The following is a 23,819-nucleotide window of genomic DNA, read 5'->3' as shown; positions in this document are numbered from 1 at the left end:
AAAACTAAAAATAGAACTACCATAGGACCCAGCAATCCCACTACTGGGCATATACCCTGAGAAAACCATAATTCAGAAAGAGTCATGTACCACAATGTTCATTGCAGCTCTGTTTACAATAGCCAGGACATGGAAGCAACCTAAGTGTCCATCAGCAGATGAATGGATGAGGAAGATGTGGCACATATATACAATGGAATATTACTCAGCCATAAAAAGAAATGAAATTGAGTTATTTGTAGTGAGATGGATGGACCTAGAGCCTGTCCTTCAGAGTGAAGTAAGTCAGAAAGAGAAAAACAAATACCATATGCTAACACATACATATGGAATCTAAAAAAAAACAAAAAAAAATGGTTCTGAAGAACCTAGGGGCAGGACAGGAATAAAGACGCAGATGTAGAAAATGGCCTTGAGGACACTGGAAGGGGGAAGGGTAAGCTGGGATGAAGTGAGAGAGCGGCATGGACATATATACACTACCAAATGTAAAATAGGTAGCTAGTGGGAAGCCGCCATGTAGCACAGGGAAATCAACTAGGTGCTTTGTGTCCACCTAGAAGGGTGGGATAGGGAGAGTGGGAGTGAGATGCAAGAGGGAGGAGATATGGGGATATATGTATACATATAGCTGATTCAGTTTGTTATACAGCAGAAACTAACAGAACATTGTAAAGCAATTATACTCCAATAAAGATGTTAAAAAAAAAAAAGGAAAACTTCATTTTGTGCTCCTCTCCTTCCAAATGAGATGGATGGACCTAGAGCCTGTCCTTCAGAGTGAAGTAAGTCAGAAAGAGAAAAACAAATACCATATGCTAACACATACATATGGAATCTAAAAAAAACAAAAAAAAATGGTTCTGAAGAACCTAGGGGCAGGACAGGAATAAAGACGCAGATGTAGAAAATGGCCTTGAGGACACTGGAAGGGGGAAGGGTAAGCTGGGATGAAGTGAGAGAGCGGCATGGACATATATACACTACCAAATGTAAAATAGGTAGCTAGTGGGAAGCAGCCATGTAGCACAGGGAAATCAACTAGGTGCTTTGTGTCCACCTAGAAGGGTGGGATAGGGAGAGTGGGAGTGAGATGCAAGAGGGAGGAGATATGGGGATATATGTATACATATAGCTGATTCAGTTTGTTATACAGCAGAAACTAACAGAACATTGTAAAGCAATTATACTCCAATAAAGATGTTAAAAAAAAAAAAAGGAAAACTTCATTTTGTGCTTCTCTCCTTCCAAAGTGGATTTTGTTACACCAAAGGCACTTTAGTCCCTTAACTCCTCCCTTCCCTACCCCGCCTGCAGCAAATACTTTTATCTCTCCTTCCTCCTTCTCTTTGAATTAAATCAATTGTTTACTTTTCCTTTGGCTTCTCCTTTCTCTGTCTCATCAAATCAAGTGCTGTTCCATTTTGCTTGAGGATTATCGCAGTAAGCTCTTAGGGAAAAGAGGTTTCTCAGCACTTCAGCTTGTTTCCTTCTAGTTATTTGCTTTGCCTTTTATTATCTTTTTTTTTTGCTGAGTCCCCAGGACACAGAGACACACAGAGTATATAGAAATTTTTGGCCTTTTCCTTTTTTCCTAAATGAAACCTTTTGGTTAAAAAAAGCAAAAACAAAAAAATATATGTCTCCCCCAGAAAGGTTTGTCCTTTTTAACAGGGTCAGAAATCTACATAAACATACACACGGATATATACATGTAAATATATGTATGTATCTATCTATATATATACGCACATATAGAGTATGTACACATGCACACACACAAATATACATATATTCATTGTATACACACACAAGCATAAATATATGTTACCATTTCTAGGGACATTTTGCCTCAGTTAACTTGGACCTGAGAGATGGTTTACAGAAATCCACCAAATAGGCAAATGTACTACCACTTTACGCTACAACTGAACTCATAGTGTTAAGATTAATAATACTGTTAAGAAAAATCAACTCCTTCTACCTTCCTTTCCTCCCTTAATGAACACACTTGGTTTTTCTAATCATTAGATCTCAAAAACCAATACCATTTCTCTTCAAAGTACTTCCTGATGAAGGTGCAGTAAAGCAATACATTTAAGTTCTGGCGGTGGAGGGTAGCAGAGCTAATTCCAAGTATTTGACATCATAGCAGAGTGAGACAGTAAAAGTGCACAGGGCTGGGACTGGAGGGGCTGGGTCCTAACACAGCTCAGCTGCCTGCTGTGGAACCCAGGCATATCCCTTCAACCCCCTGGACTGAACGTCCTCACCTGCCAGGTGAAAAGGTTGGACTAAATAACTCCCAAGGGCTCTAAGTCTGGATTCCTAAGTTATCCCACTTTTAGGCAAGGCATGGCAATGAGGACAATCCCACCTATTCCTTCCTGTAAATTTCAAAACTTTGAACTAAAACCTAAAACCTGAGTTCAGATTACATGGGGTAGCAGAATTCGAATTTGAAAAATAAACAATAAAGGAACTCTTTCAGTGGTTGCAATTTGGTTTGGCACTTCATAAGACCACATGAACAGAGGAGACCCTCAAATACTTCCCAGATTGGGGGGACTACCCTAAGCCCCCATGAGTGATTTCCAGAGGATAACTCATCCATCTGGTTCCCACCTGCTCAGGGTTTAGTCTGTGACTTTGGATATGGGGCAGTCAGATAGACAGGCTTGATTCAATCTACTGGAGCCCGATCCTTAGAGTTGTGAAAGTGCAAAGAAAGAAAGTGATGTCTGGGGCAACTGGACACCAAGCCATAGAACATTTGACCAAAAATATCATCATAAAACTCTATTATGGGCAGCAGATACTGGGTGTTCCACTGGACAGGGTGTCTGAAAACCTTGCTCCTGGTTCCAGATCTACCACTAATCTGCAGCATGACCTTGGGCAAGTGTTTAACTTCTTTGCTTCTTGGTTTTCTCCCCAGTACAGCAAGGGATTAAGCTATGTGACCACCATGTTTGTTTCTAGCTCTGACATTCTGAAAGTCAGATATGGAATGTAGCATCTTTAAGTATCCTCAGGTAGAGAGACGAACGTAGTAACCCAGAGGAGGCTTTCCAAAAGCATGATTCTGCTATAAGAATCTTAGTTTTTGATGAGAGGACAATTTGAAAGTCATACAAAGAGAGAAGATTTAAGATTTAAGAGATGACATAGATGTAGATATAGATATATTATTCACTTCTATACCACCTTCATTCTTATCATGATGGTTTTTTTTCCTTTCTCACTTTCTGCAAATGGTCTCTAGAGCAGAAATAGAATAGAGTAGAGTTTTCAAAGCATATTCCATGGTACATGATACACAATAGCAAAAGGCTTCTGTGCCCAAAGGAGTTTGGGAAATTTCATTTTATGTTTTACTCTTGAAGAGTCACAAATCTTAATGTCATATTAAGGTTCTAAGACGTCCTGCAAGGAAAGAGCCTGTTTACTTTTGTTTAACTCAGTAATCCTCAAACTTACTTGATCCCAGAGCTTTCTCATACTACCTATTAACACCTTGTGGGGCTGGTGTTCTGTGGAACACACTCTGGGGGATGGCAAGGCATTATTCCCTGACGCTGCACCTAGTGACGTGTGTCTGCACATTGCACTTCTTCTGTCCATATTCCAGCCCAATAAACTTCTGTTGTTCTTTAAGCCCCACATAATATGAATGGCATCATTATCAAGCAATAGTTTGTAATAATGATTTAACAGTTTAATTGCAATATAGACAATTAGCCGGAGGTGCCAGAACTGTGTGTGATTTATTGAGACGGAAATCTGTCCATTCATGCATTTGTTTATTTGTGTTCTCATGCAAAGAATATGATTAAGAGCCTTATGGTTCAGGATGGTGGACTGAGCACACATTTGTCTTCTTCTTTCCTGTAGTCCCACTAAAGCAATAATAAGGGATTCAACAGAGGAATAAATCCTGAATAGCAAACAGAACAGGAAGGGAACCATGAGTGAATTCTAGAGCACAAAGAGGAGATGGAAGCTGTTGATGGCGGAAATAAAGTGACCAAAGCTGAGAAAATGCTCCCTTTAGTGCAGAGGAGGGAGCCCATCTGCTGGGAGGCACCACCAGTACTGATAAGGGATCCTCTGAAGTAAAGATGAGAGTCAGGAGGAAGAATGAGATTCCTCTGTGGTGTGGTTAACCCATATTGTCTCTGCTGCCTTTTAACCCCATTTTCCCAGATGAAAACATAGCAGGGTGCTTAACCATGAGGGAGAGAAACAGGGGGCTCTTCTCTAAAAATTCAAGTGGACTGGGAGAACTAGGGCTGCTAGTGGGAGTGTTCATGCTTCATGCAGAGCGTGACTAGTCCATGATGCTGGAGTTGGGGACCGGGAACTGCAGGGTGGCCGGCCCCCCACCAGCCATCAGGCCAATTCTGACATGGAGAGCAGGCACTGACTATGTGCAGAGAAGTTTCTCTCCGCGCTCCTAGTTTCTTCTGTTTCTATATGAGGGGCTGATCCAGGACCACCCTACATATGATAGCCCAGAAACATGAAAAAGAAATGGCAACAAAAAAAATTGACTCCAGAGAAAACAAAGATAAATTAGGTAATAGAAGTTAACTTGAGAGATAAATCTCTTCAGAAAGATTTAAGACTGAGAAGAGGGGAATGAAAATATCAGAGAAATAATAAAACAAATTTACCAGAGATGAAAGAAATGTGTTTTCTGATTGAAAGAGCCCACCAAATGCTACCGCAGAATTTTTATAGAGATCCATTCCTAGATCCATTGTATTGAAATTTCAACACCTCTGTGTTAAAGACAGATCCTGAAGGTTTCCAAAGGGCGGCGGTGGGGGGTGGGGGGAGCAGGTTGACTACAAAGAAATTAACAGTAAAACCAGCCTCAGACTTCACCTCAGTCACACAGATGCTAGACAACACTAAAGCTAGGCCTTCAAATTTCTGAAGCAAAATTTCTGATCTATAAACTATAGCCAGAAAATCTATTAACCAAGTATGAAAACAAAATAAAAATATTGCAGATATTCAAAGATTCGCCAAGAAGCTTTCCCCTGAGGAAATTTCCTGAGGATGGTGGGACTAATGGAAGAGCTCTAGTGAAAATGAATTCCAGAATAATAGCTGTACTGGAGGCCCAGAAAGCAACTGGTACAAATTAAAAACAGGGTGTCAACGTCTTCAAGAAGAAGGGAGAGAGTTTTCAAGGAATGTGTAGAACTGCTAGCGATATGGTACAAAAGGCAAATAGAAAATAAATAAAAGAGAAAAGCAATTAGAAATTTCTGAAAAAACAAAGTGCACAAGAGACTCCTGATTCAAATAACTATAAGGCAAATTATAATGTGCCACAATTTTGACAAGTGACGATGTAAGACAGAGAGAGAGAGAGAGAGAGAGAGAGAGAATGAATATTCATTTAGTCTTGATGTTAGAAACATTCTCTGTGGAGAGGGATGCATTACTGGACCTATAAAGACGTTTATAAATATAACCATTGTTCACTGCAGTGAAAAAATATATATATATAGTTTTCAATACAAAAGCTCTGTTTATTGATTTTCAACATTTAGCATCAACCTATAAACAAAACACAAGAATTAATCATTCTTACACAACCTTGACAATATAGAGGAAAACATAGCTGCCTTGGGAGGTGGACGTGGAAAAATGCAGAAGAGCAGGAAGACTAATAGCATCATCTTCCAGGGAGGAGAGTCAGGTGATACTGTCTAAAGCTGATGGAACAAGTGATAAATTTGCCATGAAGAGTTAAAAAGGAAAGTAATAAAAAAGTAAAAAGGGATTAAAAAAATAAAGAATTAGAAGGGGGATAGTATCATTTTTTTTTACTGTACCATCAATGTTAAGGAGCCAAAATTGTTGCACCAACAAATAACTCTGTGATCATAATATCTAGAATCATGAAGGCAGCTGCCAAAAGAAATTAGAAATCCTTAAAAATATTTTTGGGACTTGGTGAGAGGAGCAGGATTTGGGGATAGTTTTTTTTTAAATTATTATTATGAGCTACTCTGAACTCTTTGACTCCTCACCATATGTATAAATTACTTTCATTTTTAAAGTCATTGAGTGCCTGCCATATGGCAAGCATTGTGTTAAATACGAGACATTTAGGGGCGGTACCAGCCTTATAGCATCAGCATCTACAGAAACAAATGATGCTAGGACAGGAGCCCTTCCCAGGGATGCATTCATGTGAATTGGAAGAGAGGAAGCAGGGCAGGGAATCACAGTTTGCAGAATATTTGGCCAATTGATTGAAACTGTTGGCATAGAAGCCTCAGAGAGGTGAATTAGGAGAAGAAGTCTTTAGGACTTAGGAGCTTGGAGATTTGACATGTTTCCTTTAGATTAATATAATTCTAGGCAGGCAGATAGAACTACTGACGATTTGGAGCTCTAGGCATCCTCAGAGAGACTCTATCCAACCTTTTCATTTTACAAACAAAGGAACCTTGGTAGTGGCAGAGCCAGGGCTCAAATTCAGTCCTTCTGATTCCGATTTTAGTGATAGATAAAAGGAGCTCCAGACTGAGACACCCCTCAAAGCTGGAAATCAACATTCCTCACATACCTACTAAGGGCCAGGCACTGTACTGGCCACTCCGTGCATGTAGTTTAATTTAATCTCCATGACAGCCATATGAGGGAGGCTATACCCATATTAAATCTGAGCAAACTAAGGCTTAAAGAGTTTAAATAATTTGTCTAAAGCCTAGAACTGGATAGAGATAGAGCCTGAATATGAAAGAGTCTGTCTGATCTCAATATTCATGCCCCTTGGTTTCTGGCTCATAATTTGAGCCCTGCTGGCTGGGATAAGAGCAACACGTCCCTATGCTGGTGACCAGGGGTAAAAATAATAACCACTTCATATTTAATCATTGAACACATCAACACAATCCAATAATAAAGAAACCATGATCGTGGCACCGTGTAAGCAGGGCTCTTTGATCTGCCTCTCCACCCCTCCACGGCCCACACTGGGGGAAGTTCTGTGAGATGCCAGGCCATCCTTCTTAGTTAGAAGGGAGCCCAGGAGCCTTCCCGTAGCCCCAAGCTATCCTGAGCAAACTAAACAGGAAACAGGGAAAGAGGGAGAGAGAAATTCTCACTGACTTTAAAAGATTTATACTGACAATATCCCAAGGAGCTTATGAAATGTATTTTTTCCTTTTATTTTATTTTTTGAAGGTAGAGGAAAGCTGCTGATGAAGAGAGAGCTCTCAACTATGGAGTTTCATTGAGAGTGAAAACACTTTAAGCTCAGTCCATTATTGATCGTCCAGTTGCACAAAACAAAATTCATATAAACATTATCTCACATATTAGACCTGGGAAAGTAAGTCATCTTCCAGTCAACTTTGAAAGAGTCTCATTACTGAGGTACTGAATCACAGGAAAGAATTTAAATGTGTTTCCACACCCAGGAGGGAGGAACGGTGTACAGGATGAGTCCCAAAGCCCCAGCAACTTCAGCTTGATTTGCTCCTGCTGGGAGCTTGAGTATCGCAGGGGTGCGTGTGTGTGTGCGCGTTCGTGCACACGCGCACACACAAGCACACTTGCATGTAATCTTTCTGAGAAAAAGGGAAGCACCTCCTTTATTTTGCCCACATTCTTTCTTTGAGTAGCTCAAAAAACTGGTTTCAATCCAACTTTCCACCAACTAAAAATACCAGAGTAGGGTCTCAGACCAAGACACAATTGTTGCTGCCTAAGATGTGGCATGTGTGGCTTCATCCTAACCCCAGAATGCACCCCCAGTGTGTCTGCAGCAAGACTGTGCCCCCAGAGATGCTTCCAGGGCTCTCACTTGCTCTGAAAAGATATACACTAGCCTAGTGTTAGAAGCCCCGGTAGAGTCCCAAAGTCTGTCCCTAACATAGCACCTTTGCTTACAAAGGTAACATACTAAACGCATCACATTTGCATTTTGTCTCGTCCTTGCCTAGTGTGAACTGGTGGTAGAGGATGAGGTTGGGTCAGTTTTGATCCCTCCTGCCCCCCACCATACCAAATTAATCTTCCTGAAGCACCACCCTGATGATGTCCCTATCCCGCTCAAAAACCGTTTCTGGCTCCCTGTTATCCACAAAGTAAAGTTGAACATCTTTAGCTGGGAATGAAATGTTCTCTGTGGTCTGGTCCACACTCACTGCCCTTCCTTATTTCCCAGCCTTCTCCTCATGTGTGCCACGCTGCAGCCAAACGCCACTACACATTTTCTACATTTCTGCCTTGACTCCTCTTCCTCTCAACTCTTGCACAGCTGTTTCTGCCAGTATCCTTGTTTTTCTCTCCCTTTAAGACCTAGTTCAAAGGTCGTCTTCTTTATGAGTCTTCCCAACTGAACCTAATGTCTCTTTCGTGGAGCCTCCCAAAGTGCTTTATCTCTTATGTGTCTTATGACTCTATAACCTCTACTTTTGATTAAAGTTAGTGCAGACATCTCATCACCCCTACGGGACCTCGAGTTCCTTGAAAGCCAGAGCTGTGTCTGGCTCATGTCTGTGTCCCCAGGGCAGAGCCAGTGGTTGGATGTTTGCTCAAAGCAGGCATCCAATAAATGAAGTTTGAGGGCAGGAAGGAGTAAGGAAGCCAGTGAACAAATGGATTTGGTCCAGTACCCATCTGCCCGCCTTTCTCCCTTCCCATCCGTCTGGGCTCCTGAGATATACAAGTTGCCCACAAGGCACCCTGGTCATATTTTAGGATAAAGAATACAGTGGGACAATGAGAAAGATACAAGGGAAAGAGCACTGGTTAGGAGTCCAGAGACCTGGAGTCTGGTCGGTCTCTGGACTTTCAAATTAAGACTGGGCAAGTCATTTCCTCATTCTGATCTCCAGTCTGCTTCTCCAGAAAAGCGAGGACATGACATTAGATCATCTTAAAGTCCTTTCTTTTTTTTTTTTTTCAAAATTATAACTTTAATATCCACAAATGAGAACTTTATATAAACTCATATAAAGTAATTAGAATTGGCTGATAGCAACAAGACTTGACGTGATAGTTGAAACAAGTAGAAAGTTGCTATTTTAGTTTGTAATAAATCATAGAAAAAGACAGTTTCTAGCATGGGCTCAGCAGTTGTACATTGTCAGGGTTTATAAATGTATTAACTTTTTCCATATAGTCACAAGGTGGTTGCTACATATTAGCTGTCACAACCTCATTCAAGGCAGCAAGAAGGAAATAGTGGTGGGAGTGACACCATCCCTTCTGTAAAGAAAGGAAACTCTTCCCAAGACACGGCCAGTGGATCTCTGCTTACAAAACTCCTTGTTCAAAGCCAGGTTCACTCTTAACTGAAATGAAGGCTTGAGACATGAACATTTAATCAGACTTATAGTACCCCAGTTGGCAAGAAAGAATAGTGAATTGGATGAGGAGTAGATAACCAAGAACATCAACAGCATTGGTGTAGCCTCTTATTATTTATAAAAACAGTTTCACATCAAAGGATGATCCCTGTGGGGATAGAATTATTTAGGAGCACTTTTTAAAAAGTAACTAAAGGCAACCCCAATCTAAACAGTATCAGAAGCAATAGTTTACCTTATTAGAGACAAATTTTGGAAAGGCCCATAAGTTTAAATGAGTCATATTCCTACCTAAAACACTGAATTGGTTAATATGCATTTGTTTGTTTTAAATTACTTTGATTGAATAATGTTTATATAACTTCTATGTTTTCAAGGCAAAACTGGGATAGAGGAGGAGGAAAACATTTAAAAGTACCTCCAACTCCTTCTGGTCCCATTTCCTATTTTCATCTATTAATAATCCCACATAGCTTTCACTATTTAAAGTCCTTTCTAATTTTGAGTCTTTAATTCTAATTCCTTTCTTTTACCTCTGTGCCCGTGACAAGAATGTCTCCCCCATGGTAAAACAGAAAAATATAGATTATTTACTGAGGGTTGTAGAGCATTTTTCAAAGGACCATGGGCCATGCTGAAACTTCCCAATAATTACAGAGGGTTCAGTTTCCAGTAATGACCCAAGTCCCTGATTCAACTCAGAAACAGTCTTGTGCAGACCTCATCCTGATTGTAACTAGAGGTCACATTTATCTACTTGCAGAATATTGCAACTCTCCAAACTCCTGACACAATGTGTCCTTGGAAATGCTTTGCTTCTGGTAAGAATCCCCTTCTTTCATCTGCATCATTCTTTATTGTAGGCTGCTAGTTCCTTCGCCTACTCGGTAAATTGGGTTATCTGCAGAAAGAGACTAATTCAAAGTGCTGGGGGGTGATTAAAGAAGGCTGAGCACTTGTTAGCTGGTTTCTACAGGAGTTGGGGATCTCGTGGGACTAGGCTTTCACTGCAAAAGGAGCAGCATCTAAAGGTCCAAAACTTCAATGCAGAGTGTAGCAAGTAAAATTAATGCATCAGAAGAACAATAAGATGGTGCCGTGCTTTTATGCTGACAGTAATCCCCATGAATGCAGGGTTCTTGTAGGTCTCTTGGACTGTGATACTGGAATTAGGGTTGGCTTGCCCCAGAGGGAAACTCTACAGGCATGGCACCAGGAGGGATTTGTAGGGCTCTCTTTGTGGAGACCAGCTGCAAATACATATGATTCATAGACTCAGGAGCTGAAATGAATCTTAAGAGATTATCGACTTCAGCCAACCCTTCCCACCCCATTTTATAAATGAGGAAACTGAAACCAGAGAAAGTTAATGCTTTGCCCAAGATCACTTAGCTAGAAAGCAAAGGAGTGGGAGCCATGATCTTAGCTACATAATAAGTGACCCAAATAAACCCCCCACCTCTCAGAGAAAACCTTGAACTGGTCGTAACTATTTGGGAAGCCTAGAGCCAACCCATACATTCCTGGGAAACTCTGAATTGTCCAACAGATGTCAGTTGAGTCCAAAGTTGGCTTGAGTGTGATATGGAGAACTCAGGTCAGCTCTGATTTAAAGTGTGACCCATAGCCTGAGATACCCCAGAGTGTCCTCGTTTGCGAAGTGTGGAGATACGCTACATGGATGTTTATAAGATGGAACTGATGTCCTGGCTCCACTCTGGGAACGTGTACGGAGGGAGGGACTCTCTTTAGGCTGTCCTCCTCCACCAAGAACATCTTAGCACTTGGGTTGAGTTTCTGACTCTCATCACTCTTTGGGGATTAAATAATCTGTCCTAGTCTTCTGTTTCTTATGGGACTTTGTTAATTGTGTCTACTGGCTGGGAAAGAATCTGTGAGTTGTCATATCTAACTTAGAAGACAGTCGAAATCAAATAATTGATTATTTTTTAAGGGTGCTTCCTCTCTACCTAAAACTGGGTAATGTGCTCTCCATGCTTACCTCACATAATCCTCACAACCATTGAAGTAGATGTTTTCCTTCCCATTTTACAGATGAGAGACCTGAGTCTCAAGAAAATAGAGCTAGTAAGTAGGGGAGCTAAGGTGAGAACCTTGATCTGCCTGATGATAAAGCCCAAGTCCCAGGTCACCATCCTCTTGCCTCAGGCTTTGCTTTTTTTTTTTTTTTTTTTTTCCACTCAGAATTATTTAATTACAAGACTGGATAACTGAAAAAGAATTTTCCATTAAAAAGTTTCAGAGCTAGAAAGTATCAATAATATACTGGCTAACAGGTTACGACTCTAGGGCAGTGACATGATTAAACAGAAATGGCTTGAATCTTATGGATGCATTAATCTAGATTCGATGTCGGCTCAGAAATCTATTTACAAATGCAATTTCAAAATTAAAAGCATAAATAATCTGTCTTGAGTTTTGTTTTCTTTCCGTGTCCATAAAATGAAGAGCTTTTCCTGATCACCAGTTTTTCATACAACAGACAAGTAAATCTCATGGCACTAGCCCTAGAAAAGGAAGAACATTGAGATTTACAAGACTATCAACATCTCAAGAACTTATTTAAAGGAATTTTCAAAAATACTGTCGTCCTTATAATGGTCTTTTTACAAAGACAACCTAAGAGAGGGGGAAGAGGGCTAGGTGTGTGTAAGGAAGGTGAGAAAGGCCTTCAGCATCACTGACTCTGATGCTGCTGGTCTCTAAATCCCGCCACAGAGCTTATGCTGGGCCTCCCTTCTGGACACACTGCAGAGTCACTTTCTGTCTCTTGGCAGGCGCCTTCCTCCTGCTCAACACCTCGGTGAACTCCAAGCACACCATCTTGAGTCCATGGATGGAGAGCAGCAGCGAGCACTGCAGGCTGGCCGTCTCGGTGCACAGGCGCCCGCAGCCCTCCGGGAGGTACGTCGCCCAGCTGCTGCCCCACAGTGAGGCTGGAAGAGAGATCCCCCTGGTACCCACTCCAGGAAAGCATGGGTAAGTCCTTCCCCATGTCCACAAGCCATTATGTAAATGGAGATTTGGCTTTTGGCTACACATTTCCAGAACACCCTGGAAATTTGACATCTACTTAATTGACATCTATTTAAAACTCACAGTCGTCCTTTAATGGGTAGGGTCCAGATTGAGCCATTACTGCTAATATTCCCTGCATGGTGTCTTGGGCACTGATCTGTGGGGTCCTCTGGCTGCCCAGGCTGATGGTCCTTCCAGAGACCAGAGGACCAGCTGGCAGAGTGGACATTTAATGAGTGGGGATTAAAGATATTCATTTCCCAAAGTCCAGATGGAGCCAAGATGAAAACAGCCAAGGGGAGTGTTAAAAGGCCAGTATGAAAGTAATTTAATATGCGGGAAACTGGGTTTTACCAGAAGAAATTTGGCAGGAAGCGAAAGAGCAAACAATTGTGGCTGCCCAAGCAGGTCCTGCAGCAGTGTGGGACACCACAGCAGAATAGGTCAGGGATGCCACACGGTATCAGTTCAGGAGAGGAACATGATTTGTTCTAGAACCTCTAAGGCTTAGACAACATTGAAGTCATACCCAATACCCATGTCAGTGAACTTAAGCTTCCTGGACACACTCACATGCTTCCTCAGTGACCCATCAGGCCTCTAGAAGCAGTGACACTGGAAAGCAAACCTGAACAAGGGAATCTCTGTGCCTGCCTTTTCTCTCATTCCATAAGACTTCAGTTTTGAGGGGTCCCTGCTCCGATAATCAACAAGAGTGAGAGATCCTTCTTTGTGGCGTGTTTGCTAGAGAAAGACCTCAAATTTTTCCCTCTAAGAAAATACGTTTCAGAAAGGCTCCACCTGAACAATGATGTTACCCATCTCCATGGTGTGCTGGGTCAATGGGGAGATCCTGCCTACTGCAATTCCAATAAAGCTATATGGCCTCCTTGCTCATTTCTTGAAAGTCTCCACCCCACTCCCCTGCTACTGGCCCATCTGTATTTATTCGTGTTTCAAAGAACTACAAGCTGCTACAATCCCAGCAGGAATGAAATCTTGGCTTCAAAAAAGGTGTTCTCCTCATACCTAAACTCATATCTATCTTCTTGCCTCTGAAACGTCTTGTTGGACTGGCTGGGGAGGGGCCCAGCCACCAGTTGTGTCTGTTCACAGAAATCAGGAATGTCAGGTGTGCGAGCTGCCCACTGTTAGGGGTGAGCCATCTTCTGATGGCCAAGCCTTCCTCCAGCATAGCCTCCTTTTCTTGTGAGAAGCCCCAGATGGCAAGGTCTCCCATCCATGGGTGGGGATGGCGGTGGCCTCGGCTGCAGTGCCATCCTGTATGTGTTTGCCCAGCCCCATGAGCTGTTTGTTTTGACTTCTGCTCAACATTCCTGCCCCACCAAGCCTGGCAGAGACCAGAGAGTGCTGCCTGGGGCTGCTGGGACTTCAGGCAATCAATCTGTTGAGGTGCTAGGTAGCGGGTAGGGAGACATTGATGTCACAAGTGGACATGAGTTTGGGGTCTCCCTGAAATGCAGGCTGAATGAGCATGTGTGTGAGAGGACGAGTGCTGCAGGATTTCAGCACTTCCTAAGTAGCAGGACCTGGTCCCTGTCTAGCATCCTCAGGAAAACGATAGCTCCTTGGCGTGATAGGCCACGGGGGCTTGCTAAGAGCTTTCCCCTCTTTATCTTCCTGTGCTCATAACTACCAACTGAGTTCCCATTAACAAACAGGAAAACTGAGGCAGAGAGAGGAGGTAGGCAGCCTATTTATAGTTGCCTTAACTGGACCCCAGGTCTCCCCTTTCCTCATTCGGCCTGTTTTTGGGAAACCCATAGCCTCTCAGCAGGAATTCAGGGGGTACAGGATGGGGTTGGGAAAGAGGAAATGGAAGATGAAGGAACCTTGCAAAAAGAGCTGGTCTAGATTCTTTGAAGAGCCAGAGACCATGTGATGGCAGCCTTTCCTCCTCATGTGGTGAGAACAAGGAGACCAAGACTGCACGGTGCAGGAGGCTGTGAGCTTCCCCTGAAGCTGCCCTGGCCGCCAGTCTCCGTGTCCACCCTGCTGGCCAATGCATTTTCTTCCCAGCGTGACTCTTCCGTCACCAGGATTGGTCTGCCCGCTGGAGGGTGAGAGCTGAGGCAGGAGAAAGGGAGCAGGGGTGCTGGGCAAACCCATTGACCTGATGGCTTTGCTAGGGCTGCCCCTACATCTTCAGGGGCTTTGCCTCAGGCCAGGCTCCATGTGTCTTGTGCCGAGATGTTCTCCCCTCTCCCTGGAAGGGCCATCGTGGAGTCTGGTGATGAGCAAGAGTGATTCCAGTTTAAAGATGCCTGAGCTAGCCTCCCCACTAACAAGATCAGCGTGGTGAGGGCACAAGGGGGCAGCTGAAGGGGCGACCCGTAGACTGCTTTGCTGCGTGGAGGAGCTCTGCTGCCTGGGCCTGGCAAGCTGCGGGTCACAGGCACTTGTCCAGCAACTCAGAGAGCTCTGGCTATTCATGTCGGCTTGGATCTGAGTTGCTCAGCCTCGGTACTATTGACATCTAGGGCCGGACAATTCCTTCTGTGGCCACTGTACTGAGCATGGTCCTCCGCTTCCCAGGCCTCTACCCACTAGATGCCAGTAGCACCTCCCCTGGTTGTGACAACAAAAATGTTTCCAGACATTGCCAAATGTTTCCTGGGGAGCAAAAGTGCCCCACTGAGACCACTGAAATAAATAGAGCATTTTAGAGCGGGGAGGAGCCCTGGGATTTACCCGGTTCAACCGTGTGTCAGTTCACAGGTGTGGGAACTAAGGCCAGGAGAGGTAAGGGACTTGCTCCCTGTCACATGCTGAGTGTCAGTGTTGGGAGGCAAGTGTCTTGAGCCCTACGCTCATGTGTATGTGCCAGCCACTGTACCAGGTACTGGGTTTCACAGACACATAAGGCCCATCCCTACCCTATAACAATAATACCCTATAACAATAGTAATTGTTATTACTATTACAATAGTAATAACTATAGTTAACACTAATTACACGCTTCCTAGATGTGCTAGCCAATCACTGTTGTGCACTTTACATGCCTTTTCTTATTTAATACTCAACAACACAATGAAGCAGTTACTGTTATTATCTTCCATTTCACAGATGAAGAAATTCAGTGAAGCCAAATAACTTGCCCAAGGTCACTGGCTAGACAGGGAGGAGGGGGTCTGAACCTAACCAGCCTGACTTCAGACTATTTTTACCCATTGCTGGAAGAGCTCAATTGGACCACAGTAGTGCAGCAGAAAAATTATTATGCCCTTGAATCAAAGCCCTAAATTTAAGTCCTATTTCACTATTCAATCGTCAGTTCAATGAACAATCATTTATTGGGTATTTTGTATTTGTTAGGACCATAGAGGTGATAGGGGTACAGAAGGCCAGCCTTTGAGGGTTCATGAAAGGATAGTCCATGAATGAGCTCTATGACCTGAGGCAAATTCCATCCCCACCTAAGCCTTGGTTTTCCCATCTGTAAAGTGGGGATGATGATGCTGGCCCAGCTCACATGGTCACGTGGGGTCATGTGGGGTCATGTGGGGTCAGTGCAATTAAGGATGTGAAGGGTTTTGCACACTCTGAGCAGGATGCAAATGTAAGAGGCCATTACTTTATACCCTCATCTGCTCTGCTTACAATTGGGGATCACAAAGGATTGAGACTCATCTGCTCTCTGATTATGGAGTCAGTGTGAGACTCAAGAATCTGTTGGTTTTGAGGTCCTTGGCAGTTTGCCCCGCTGGAAGCTCATTCCCTTTAATATCAGAGATGACCTCAGCAGCCCAGTGATCAGTGTGGTGAGGGCGACATGGTGAAATCTTGGCGGTGATAAGAGTGATGACTACAGATGGCTTCCTCTCAGAGCAGAACGTGGTGGTTCGGGGACTGCTACTGGGAAAACAACATTCGGCATTTGCAGTGACAAGGAAGGAAGTTGTCACAGCAAAGTCGTCTGGGGAGAGCCTGACTCAGAGGAAAGACAAGTCAGAGGCCACCAAGTCCCCAGGAAACCACTAAGTCGTGAGCACTCGGTGCAGCAGCCTGCGTGGAGGCACTGGAGGCTGGGGGAGGCTGCTGGGGAACCCCAGCAGATGCTCCCCTCCTCATCACCTGGAAGGCCGCAGCAGCGTGCGTGACATCTAAATGATTCAGAGCGCGAGCGCCTTTATCTGCCAAGGCGGCCTGGCTCGGCCCGGGGCCTCCCAGGGGACAGCCGACGACGCGTGCCTGGCCTGCTCATCTGCCCGGCCAGAACGGCCACAGAAGCAAGGAAGCAGAGAAATGGGCTGTCAGACAGCCAGCCCCGCTGGCCACAGAATCCAGCAGGCAGAGGACATCTTAACTCTGAATTAGAGGCCATGAAGTGCCATGAATTGAATGAATATAATAATACCTATTTAATATGATGAGTCGTGAAACGGCATGAGGAAGATGGCTCACGTTGTGCCCAGCTGTAGTAGATACTTAATACATGCTAGATCCTTCTCAGTTCATAATTCATTTGACTCCCATGGATGGAGCGCCACCGTGTAATAGGTGCTCGGAATACACAGCCGGAGATGACACAGGCACGGCTTTCAAGGAGCATCCAGTCCAGTAAGGGAGAAACAAGTAAAAACATCTGCTTATGCAGATGTTTTTAAATTAGGGCCCAGAAATGTTAAGAGGCTGAGCTAAGATCACTGGCCAGCAAAGCCAGCACAGGCAGCCCAGCTCCTGCTTCTCTCTCCAGCACGTCCCTGCCTTTCAGCTGAAAGCTGTTTTAGAAAGAGCAGTCGGCAGCAGTTGGCAGTGTGAAATCGGCGCCTTCCTGGACCCAAGAACACAAGCACAAGGGTGGGCGATGTCTCAGGCTGTAAGAGCGACTCTCCAAGCCTCCTTCCAGGACATAGTCACGAGTCTTCCTTCCTCTTCACGCACACAGTTCCTCCCGCAGCCTCGGGTTTCTGGGGACTTTATTATGTGTGACCAGAACTACACAGTGCGTGGAGGGAAGGATTGGACACTGAGGGGATGTAAGTTGCCAGTCTTCTGAATTACTAATTCTTGAAAAGATGTTTTAAACCTAAAGGATTTGGTGACACCCGGGCTTGAGCCAAGATAAGCGGTCAGGGCCTTTTCACAGCACAAACAAGGCTCATTCCAGTGGGTAGCAGAGAAACAAGATTCTTCATGGCATGAAGCTTCACCTTTCTGTGGGAGCTTAACCCCTACACTCAAAGGAGACTTGAGTTCCATCTGTCCCGTTGATTTCCTGATTTGGGAAGCCAGGCCTAGAGGCCTGATGAGGTATGATGAAGGTCAAAGTGCAGGCTCCTGACAAAGCCAGGACTCACACCCATGTTGGACCCCAGAGCCCAGTCCTCCTATGCTCTCGTTTGTCTGTCTCCCAGCTGAATAGTTGCATCAAGAAATTCTCAAATTCATTGCCCTTATATTAAAAACTGCAGCCCCCTGCCCAGGTGAAGAAAAACCCATGTCCGTGCTGTGTACCCACACAGCTGCCGTGTTTATTTAAACCAGTCGGTTCTGACCAAAGAGCCCAGCTTTAAAACCAGAAACAATCCTAATGGGAGACCTGCCGAAGTAATTTAACCCAAAGCGATATTGATTCCTGGGCGTCAGGAAGTGTGCTGTCAGTCGGGGCTCCACCGCTAATTTGCAGTGTGGTAATAGAACAACCGCAGCTCTTCCCCGCGTCAGCTTCTTACCTCCTGAAGTGGAGATTCCAGTGCCCCCGCTCCTTCCTCCATCCTGCAACGCCAACACGCTGCCTCAGATTGCCACTCAGGATGGAAGAGCAGGAAATGCTAGACTCCGCTCTACGTACGGGCCCCCCAGTCTGGCACACAGGACAGTTACCCACTACTGACCCACAGAGACCTTCCACCGCTAATGTACAGAACCCTGGATTTTCCTATAAACAGACCGGTTAGTCTCAGCAGGCTGAGTGAGGGACAGTCTCAGGGTAGGGCAACGTGGAAAGATGACGCAGGGCATTTGCTTCTGAAACGACGCCTGACTGCCTTTGCCAGGCTGTGCTAGGTTGAACTTCAGTCAGCCCAGGGCACTGTGGCAGGTCTGGCCAGCGTGGGGAAGTCAGAGGCCTGTGGCATTCAGCATCCCCGGCCAAAGTTCTCCTCACATACTGATAACACGATAAACGCGATCAGGAATAAAAAAAGGTGATCATTTATTGAAATTGATGCCATTGAGTGGCAGTGTCACAAGGCTTTAATTTCAGGCCCAGCTTCTTCTCACTTTCAAAGTCATTCGTAGTGTCAGCTTCTCCCTTTTCCCCTTGGTCTGAATAACACACTAATAAATATACAATAAGGGCTTTAATGTCTGTGTGATTTACACTAAAAAGAGAGAGCCATTCAAAGGCTTTAAAGATGATTTTTAAAAGCCTTAAAACTCACACCTAGGCTTGTCAGGGGCATATTTCCCAGACACCCTGTCACGGGAACAGTCGTGCAGCCGGGAGCTCTCTGAGCAAAGGCAGTCGTGAGATTCCAGTCCTAAGTGTGCGGAGAGGTAGGCCCCACACACAGTGTGGGCTTGGGCAAGTCTCTGAGTCTCTGGGAGCCTCAGCTTTCCGATCTGTATAATGGTAATAACCGAACCACCTCATAGGGCGGTTGTGAAGTTAAATTAGATAATGCAGGGTTGGTGTTCCCCTCACCCCCTCCCAGCTGCCCCTCTCAGGGCTCCTGGGCCAGCCTTCCTCCAGGCTGCTCAGGGTTGTAGGGGAGTGGGTGTAAGAAGGGCCAAGGTTAGCAATTTCATGCCCCTCGGAAGGATCCAGGTTGCACCCCAAAGTACCAGTCCCACTGACTGTGCCTGGATGTATCGTATTTCTCACCCCTTTGAGTAGTAATATTGAAACAGTGATCAAATGCTAGTCTTCTCTAGCATGTGGACTTTAAGCCATCGAGATGGTAGGTCTCAAGATTTGGGGGTACAACTCAGAACCACACAGTTTACAAAATTCATACAGCTGAATTCCCTCCCAGTTGATTCTGATTTTATTCGTCTTGGGAAGGGGCGTGAGCATGAGAATGTTTAGAAAGTGCCACAGGGATTCTGATGTGCGTCACAGATTAAGAATGACGGCTGCTATCTCAGTTTGACTTGCTTGATCACATAAGCGGGTAGCTTTCTAGAACTGTTTACTAAACACGAAGGAGAAAAGTTAAAAAGAAAGCTTGGAGAGGAGAGATGGACTTGTGTGCAGGGTGGAGAGTCATTTCGCTCTCCCTTATGGGTAGACATCCTAGTGACAAGGCTATCCAAGCCTGGCCTGACCCTGCCTGCTGTGCAGCCCCCAAGCTGGGGTCGCTGGGTGTATCCCAGGTCATGGATGGGACTGGTCTCCACTGGTTGGTCTTCTCAGAACACATCTGTTATTCTTTCTCCAAAAGGACTATGGCTTTCAAGGCCATGGAGACTGAGAAGAATACCTAGTGGACTAGAGAGAGCCTGACCTTTTAGAGTCAGAGGGAATCTCCATCCCATCTATCCATCCATGCATTTATCCATCCATCCATCTATCCATCCATCCATCCACTATTCACCCACCATCTACCATGCATCTTGTTCTTCAGAATGCCATATATTGTCTCTCATCTAGTTCCCAGGTTAACAGCAGGGCCACGGCACTCTTTTTTGTTCTTAGGAGGTAAACACTATGTTGTCAATATTCACGGTAAATATCTGCACAGTGCACGGTCAGGGTACCAGGTACATCAACATCCATCGACTCATTTCATCTTCACTGCAGTCTGTGTCGTATATATTATTATCCTCACTTTACAGATGAGTAAACTGAATCTGAGCGATGAGTAAACTGAATCACTGAAAAGAGGTTCAGTGATTTGTCCGTAGTCATGGGTAACACACAGGGGAACACAGATCTTCTGTCGTTTTAAAATCTCATGTTATTTCCCCGAGGAAGCCTTGTAGTTGAACCCTTGTAGCACCCCTGGCTCTGAGGTACTGAAGACCTGTTCTCAACCAGTCAGGAAAAGCTCATCTGATATTTGGTCATCTAGTTCTGGGCCACGCGCCTTGAAGCTAGAGTCCTTGGTTTGTACAGCTTCTTATTCTTCACAGTGCCTGGCACGGCCTCGAGCACGTAGAAGGTGTTCTGTGTTAGGTGAACAGACACCAGATCAGTTTACAATAGTTCTGTGATGCAAGTCTTCTTAAACCTAAGCTCTGAAAATTAAAAGTTCAGTCCGGGATCAGAGAAGAGTCTCCAATCAGTGAAAAGATTTAAAGTACTTCTCCCCACCCTCTGCCCACGCCCAGGGATAGACGTGTGATTCTCCCTGGGGCTGAGGAAGCAGCTGTCAGAGTATACCTCAACTGTGAAGGTTGCCGCTAAGTACAAAGGACAGTTCCTTTCCTGGCGGGTACAACTTTTACTCACGATTGCTTTCATTGATGGGCGTCAAGAAAAATAAATGAAAAGACCATCGGCTTCTGCCAGTTTTGACCTTCGAGATTTGACAGCCCAAGGCTTGTAGTGGGGCTCTTTTGAGCTGGTTGCTTTCATTTTCCCACTGTGCCCTGGATATTTGATGGATTGAACACTAGGAAGATGAGAGAATTGTGAATACCTGTAAACCCCTCGGCTTGTCATAATGGCATTCTGGCAAATCCCCTAATGATAAATATATGTTATATGCAAAGAGAAGTCAACATGCATAAAAACAATCACTTCTCATCTCAGGAGTGCTTCACCGTTTCCCAGTGGGGAGGGAGATATTAAGACTAGGTGAAGGAATTAGGCGATACACCGCCGGTGTCAAGGAATTCACCCATTCATTCTATCATGCGTTCTGTCAACAAACGTTTATGAGTCTTACTCTGTCCCAAGCACTGGTTGGACTCTGATGGTTCATCCTGCCTTCAAGGGGCTCAGAATGAGGTTTGGTGTTGGGCGACATCAGGGACAGTTGCAATGCTGTGATGGGTGTATGCACAGGTGCCACGGAGGTGCTGGTGACAAGCTGGCACGGAGAAGACAACTGAGCTAGCTCTGATGGGAGAAGGGGAGTGGTCAGGCGGACAGTGAGAGGAAGGCATCCCATACAAAGGGCGCACATACGCCAAGGCCTGGCAGCCTGAGAAAGGAGGTGGTGTGCTGGGGCCGCGTGATCGTTCCGCCACCCTGCCCCATCCAGTCTCTCAGCGTGCCCAGACTCTCAGGTGTATGTCCCACTGGCTTGTGTGGCAACAGAACCCATCCACTCCCCACCGAGGCAGTCTCCAGACAGAAACGTCTCTAGACCCCCACCCCTAGCCCACCTCTTCTTGTAGCAAACATCCTGCTACAAGCGCTCAAAAGATTTCACCCCGGGTCCAGGCACTTTTCATACTTTCTCTTTCCCTCTGGTAGGATCTACCTCCCTGGAGACAGTCCACGTATGCAACTATTTTCTGCTCCAGCACAAGTGGATTTCAGAGTACAAGCTCTTTATGCTTTTTGGCTACTGTTGGCTCAGACCCCAGGACTCTCCTGTCATCTTTCCTTCCTCTCCTCCTTCTCCTTTGCAGGAAGCGTAGCTAAGGCAGGTTATTCCTCATGGATTGCCCTCCACCTCATTCTCTGCCAGAGATCCTTATTCATTCTTCAGCACCCAGTTCAATATCTCCTCCTCTGAGAAGCTCTTTTAGGGTTCCCGAGATGGCATTGGCCCTGCGGCCTGTGATGATCCAGCTGAAGTCCTGGCTTTCCCACTAGCCAACAGGGATCCAGTGCTCTCTCATGGCAGGCTTCTTCCTAAGTGCCAACACATAGAGAACAGAGAAGGAGTGAGGCTGCTGGCAGGGGATGAGCCGGCACCCTGGCAGCCTGAGTAGGGGCTTGCCTCCCTTCCTTCATTCCTCTTAATTTGTATAATAATAATAATAATGAGCATGAGATGGGAAATTTTAGTCCTTGTTTGGGCTGCTATAGCAAAATACCACTGATTGGGTGGCTTATAAACAACAGAAGTTTATTTCTTACAGTTCTGGAGTCTGGAGGTCCAAGATCAGGGTGCCAGCAGGAAGAGGGCCCTCTTCCTGGTTCATAGTTAGTGCCATCTCTCTGTGTCCTCACATGGTGGAAGGGGCAAGGGAGCTCTCTGGAGCCTCTTTTATAAGAGCACTAATCCCATTCATGAGGGCTTCACCCTCATGACCTAATCACATCCCAAAGGCCCCACCTCCTAATGCTACCACATTGGGGCTTAGATTTCCACATGTGAATTCGGGGCTGGGGGTGGGGAACACATTCAGACCATAGCCAGGAGATAACTGGTGCTTCCTCTGTGGTGCTGGGCATTGTTCTAAGTGTCTTCCATGTGTCATTTCACTTAACATTATGCTTACCACCACTCAACCAGGGAGGCACTTTTATTACCTGCATTTTATAGTGGGGAGGAAGCTGAAGCTCAGTGTGGTTAAGTAACTCCCCCAGAGTCACACAGCTAGTACAGCAGACCGGATTTGAACCCAAGTAGTCCAGCTCCAGAGTCCATGCTCTCAATCACTATGCTACGGGCTTCCCTATCACCAATAATTAGGAATACATTATCATTTATGTGTGATGATTAACCTTTGATTATTCTTAATAAATGCCCAGCTGCATATTTTCTATGGTATATATAGCTACAATCCTTCCCATCCAAAATTAAGGGCAAAATTCTAAGGCCTCAGCCCACAGAAGAAACACATTTTGGAGAGCAGGCAGCCCTGAGAACAGGAACGAGAAAGCATTATGCCTGGCCCTGCAGAAGGTCATAGAAAGTCCAGCCAGGGAATGTGGCCTCGGATTCCTATTTCCTGAAGCTCTATTCCAATCCTGCCCCCCTGCCTGCAGGTATCAGGTCTCTGTCTGTGGTAAGGAGGCAAACACAGGTGATGGAATCCTCAGCTCTTTTAACTGTAGTGGAGAAAGTTTAGGTAACCGGTGCTGAAAGGACAGGAGTAAAGAAACACCACAACCTGCATAATCACCCAGGTCAGCCTTGTACTCACTCTAGGCCTCAAAATAAAGCTCCCTGTTTTTCATTACCTGGCCTGCTTCTAAGTTTTCTTTTTTTCCTTTTTGTTTTGTTTATAGTGCCACACTCACATGTCTAGCTAAACTCCTTGCCGTTAGAAGAGAGATGCATTCTTCTATGGTTCAAAGCCTTAGTTAAGAGCTGATCAACCAAGGGATTTCACATTTAAAAGGCTTTACAAAAATCTACATACGGATTTGGTGCAATGTCTCTTCCTGAGAGAATCTTACATCACTAAACTCCAAGAGGAGAGTTCCCACTGCTTTCAGATTACTGATAGCTTTCCCTCTGCCAGTGGGTAAGTCTTGTGGTGGCAAGAAAGGGGAGGGCTTGATGGGGGCTTCCCTGGTGGCGCAGTGGTTGAGAGTCCGCCTGCCGGTGCAGGGGACACGGG

General features: G+C 45.0%; 1 protein-coding gene across 1 annotated transcript in view; it reads left to right on the top strand.

The window, feature by feature from the left end:
* Positions 1 to 23,819, top strand: part of ALK (ALK receptor tyrosine kinase) — a 737,057-nt gene that overhangs the window by 420,916 nt on the left and 292,322 nt on the right. The window contains exon 5 of the mRNA XM_028496593.2: positions 12,143 to 12,344. Coding sequence (XP_028352394.1) covers positions 12,143 to 12,344 — 202 coding nt within the window. The remainder of the gene's footprint in view (positions 1 to 12,142; positions 12,345 to 23,819) is intronic.

Source organism: Physeter macrocephalus, chromosome 12 (genome assembly GCF_002837175.3).
Source record: "Physeter macrocephalus isolate SW-GA chromosome 12, ASM283717v5, whole genome shotgun sequence".
NCBI lineage: Eukaryota > Metazoa > Chordata > Mammalia > Artiodactyla > Physeteridae > Physeter > Physeter macrocephalus.
The sequence above is the reverse complement of the archived record's forward strand: the minus strand, read 5'-3'. Positions and strand labels throughout refer to the sequence as shown.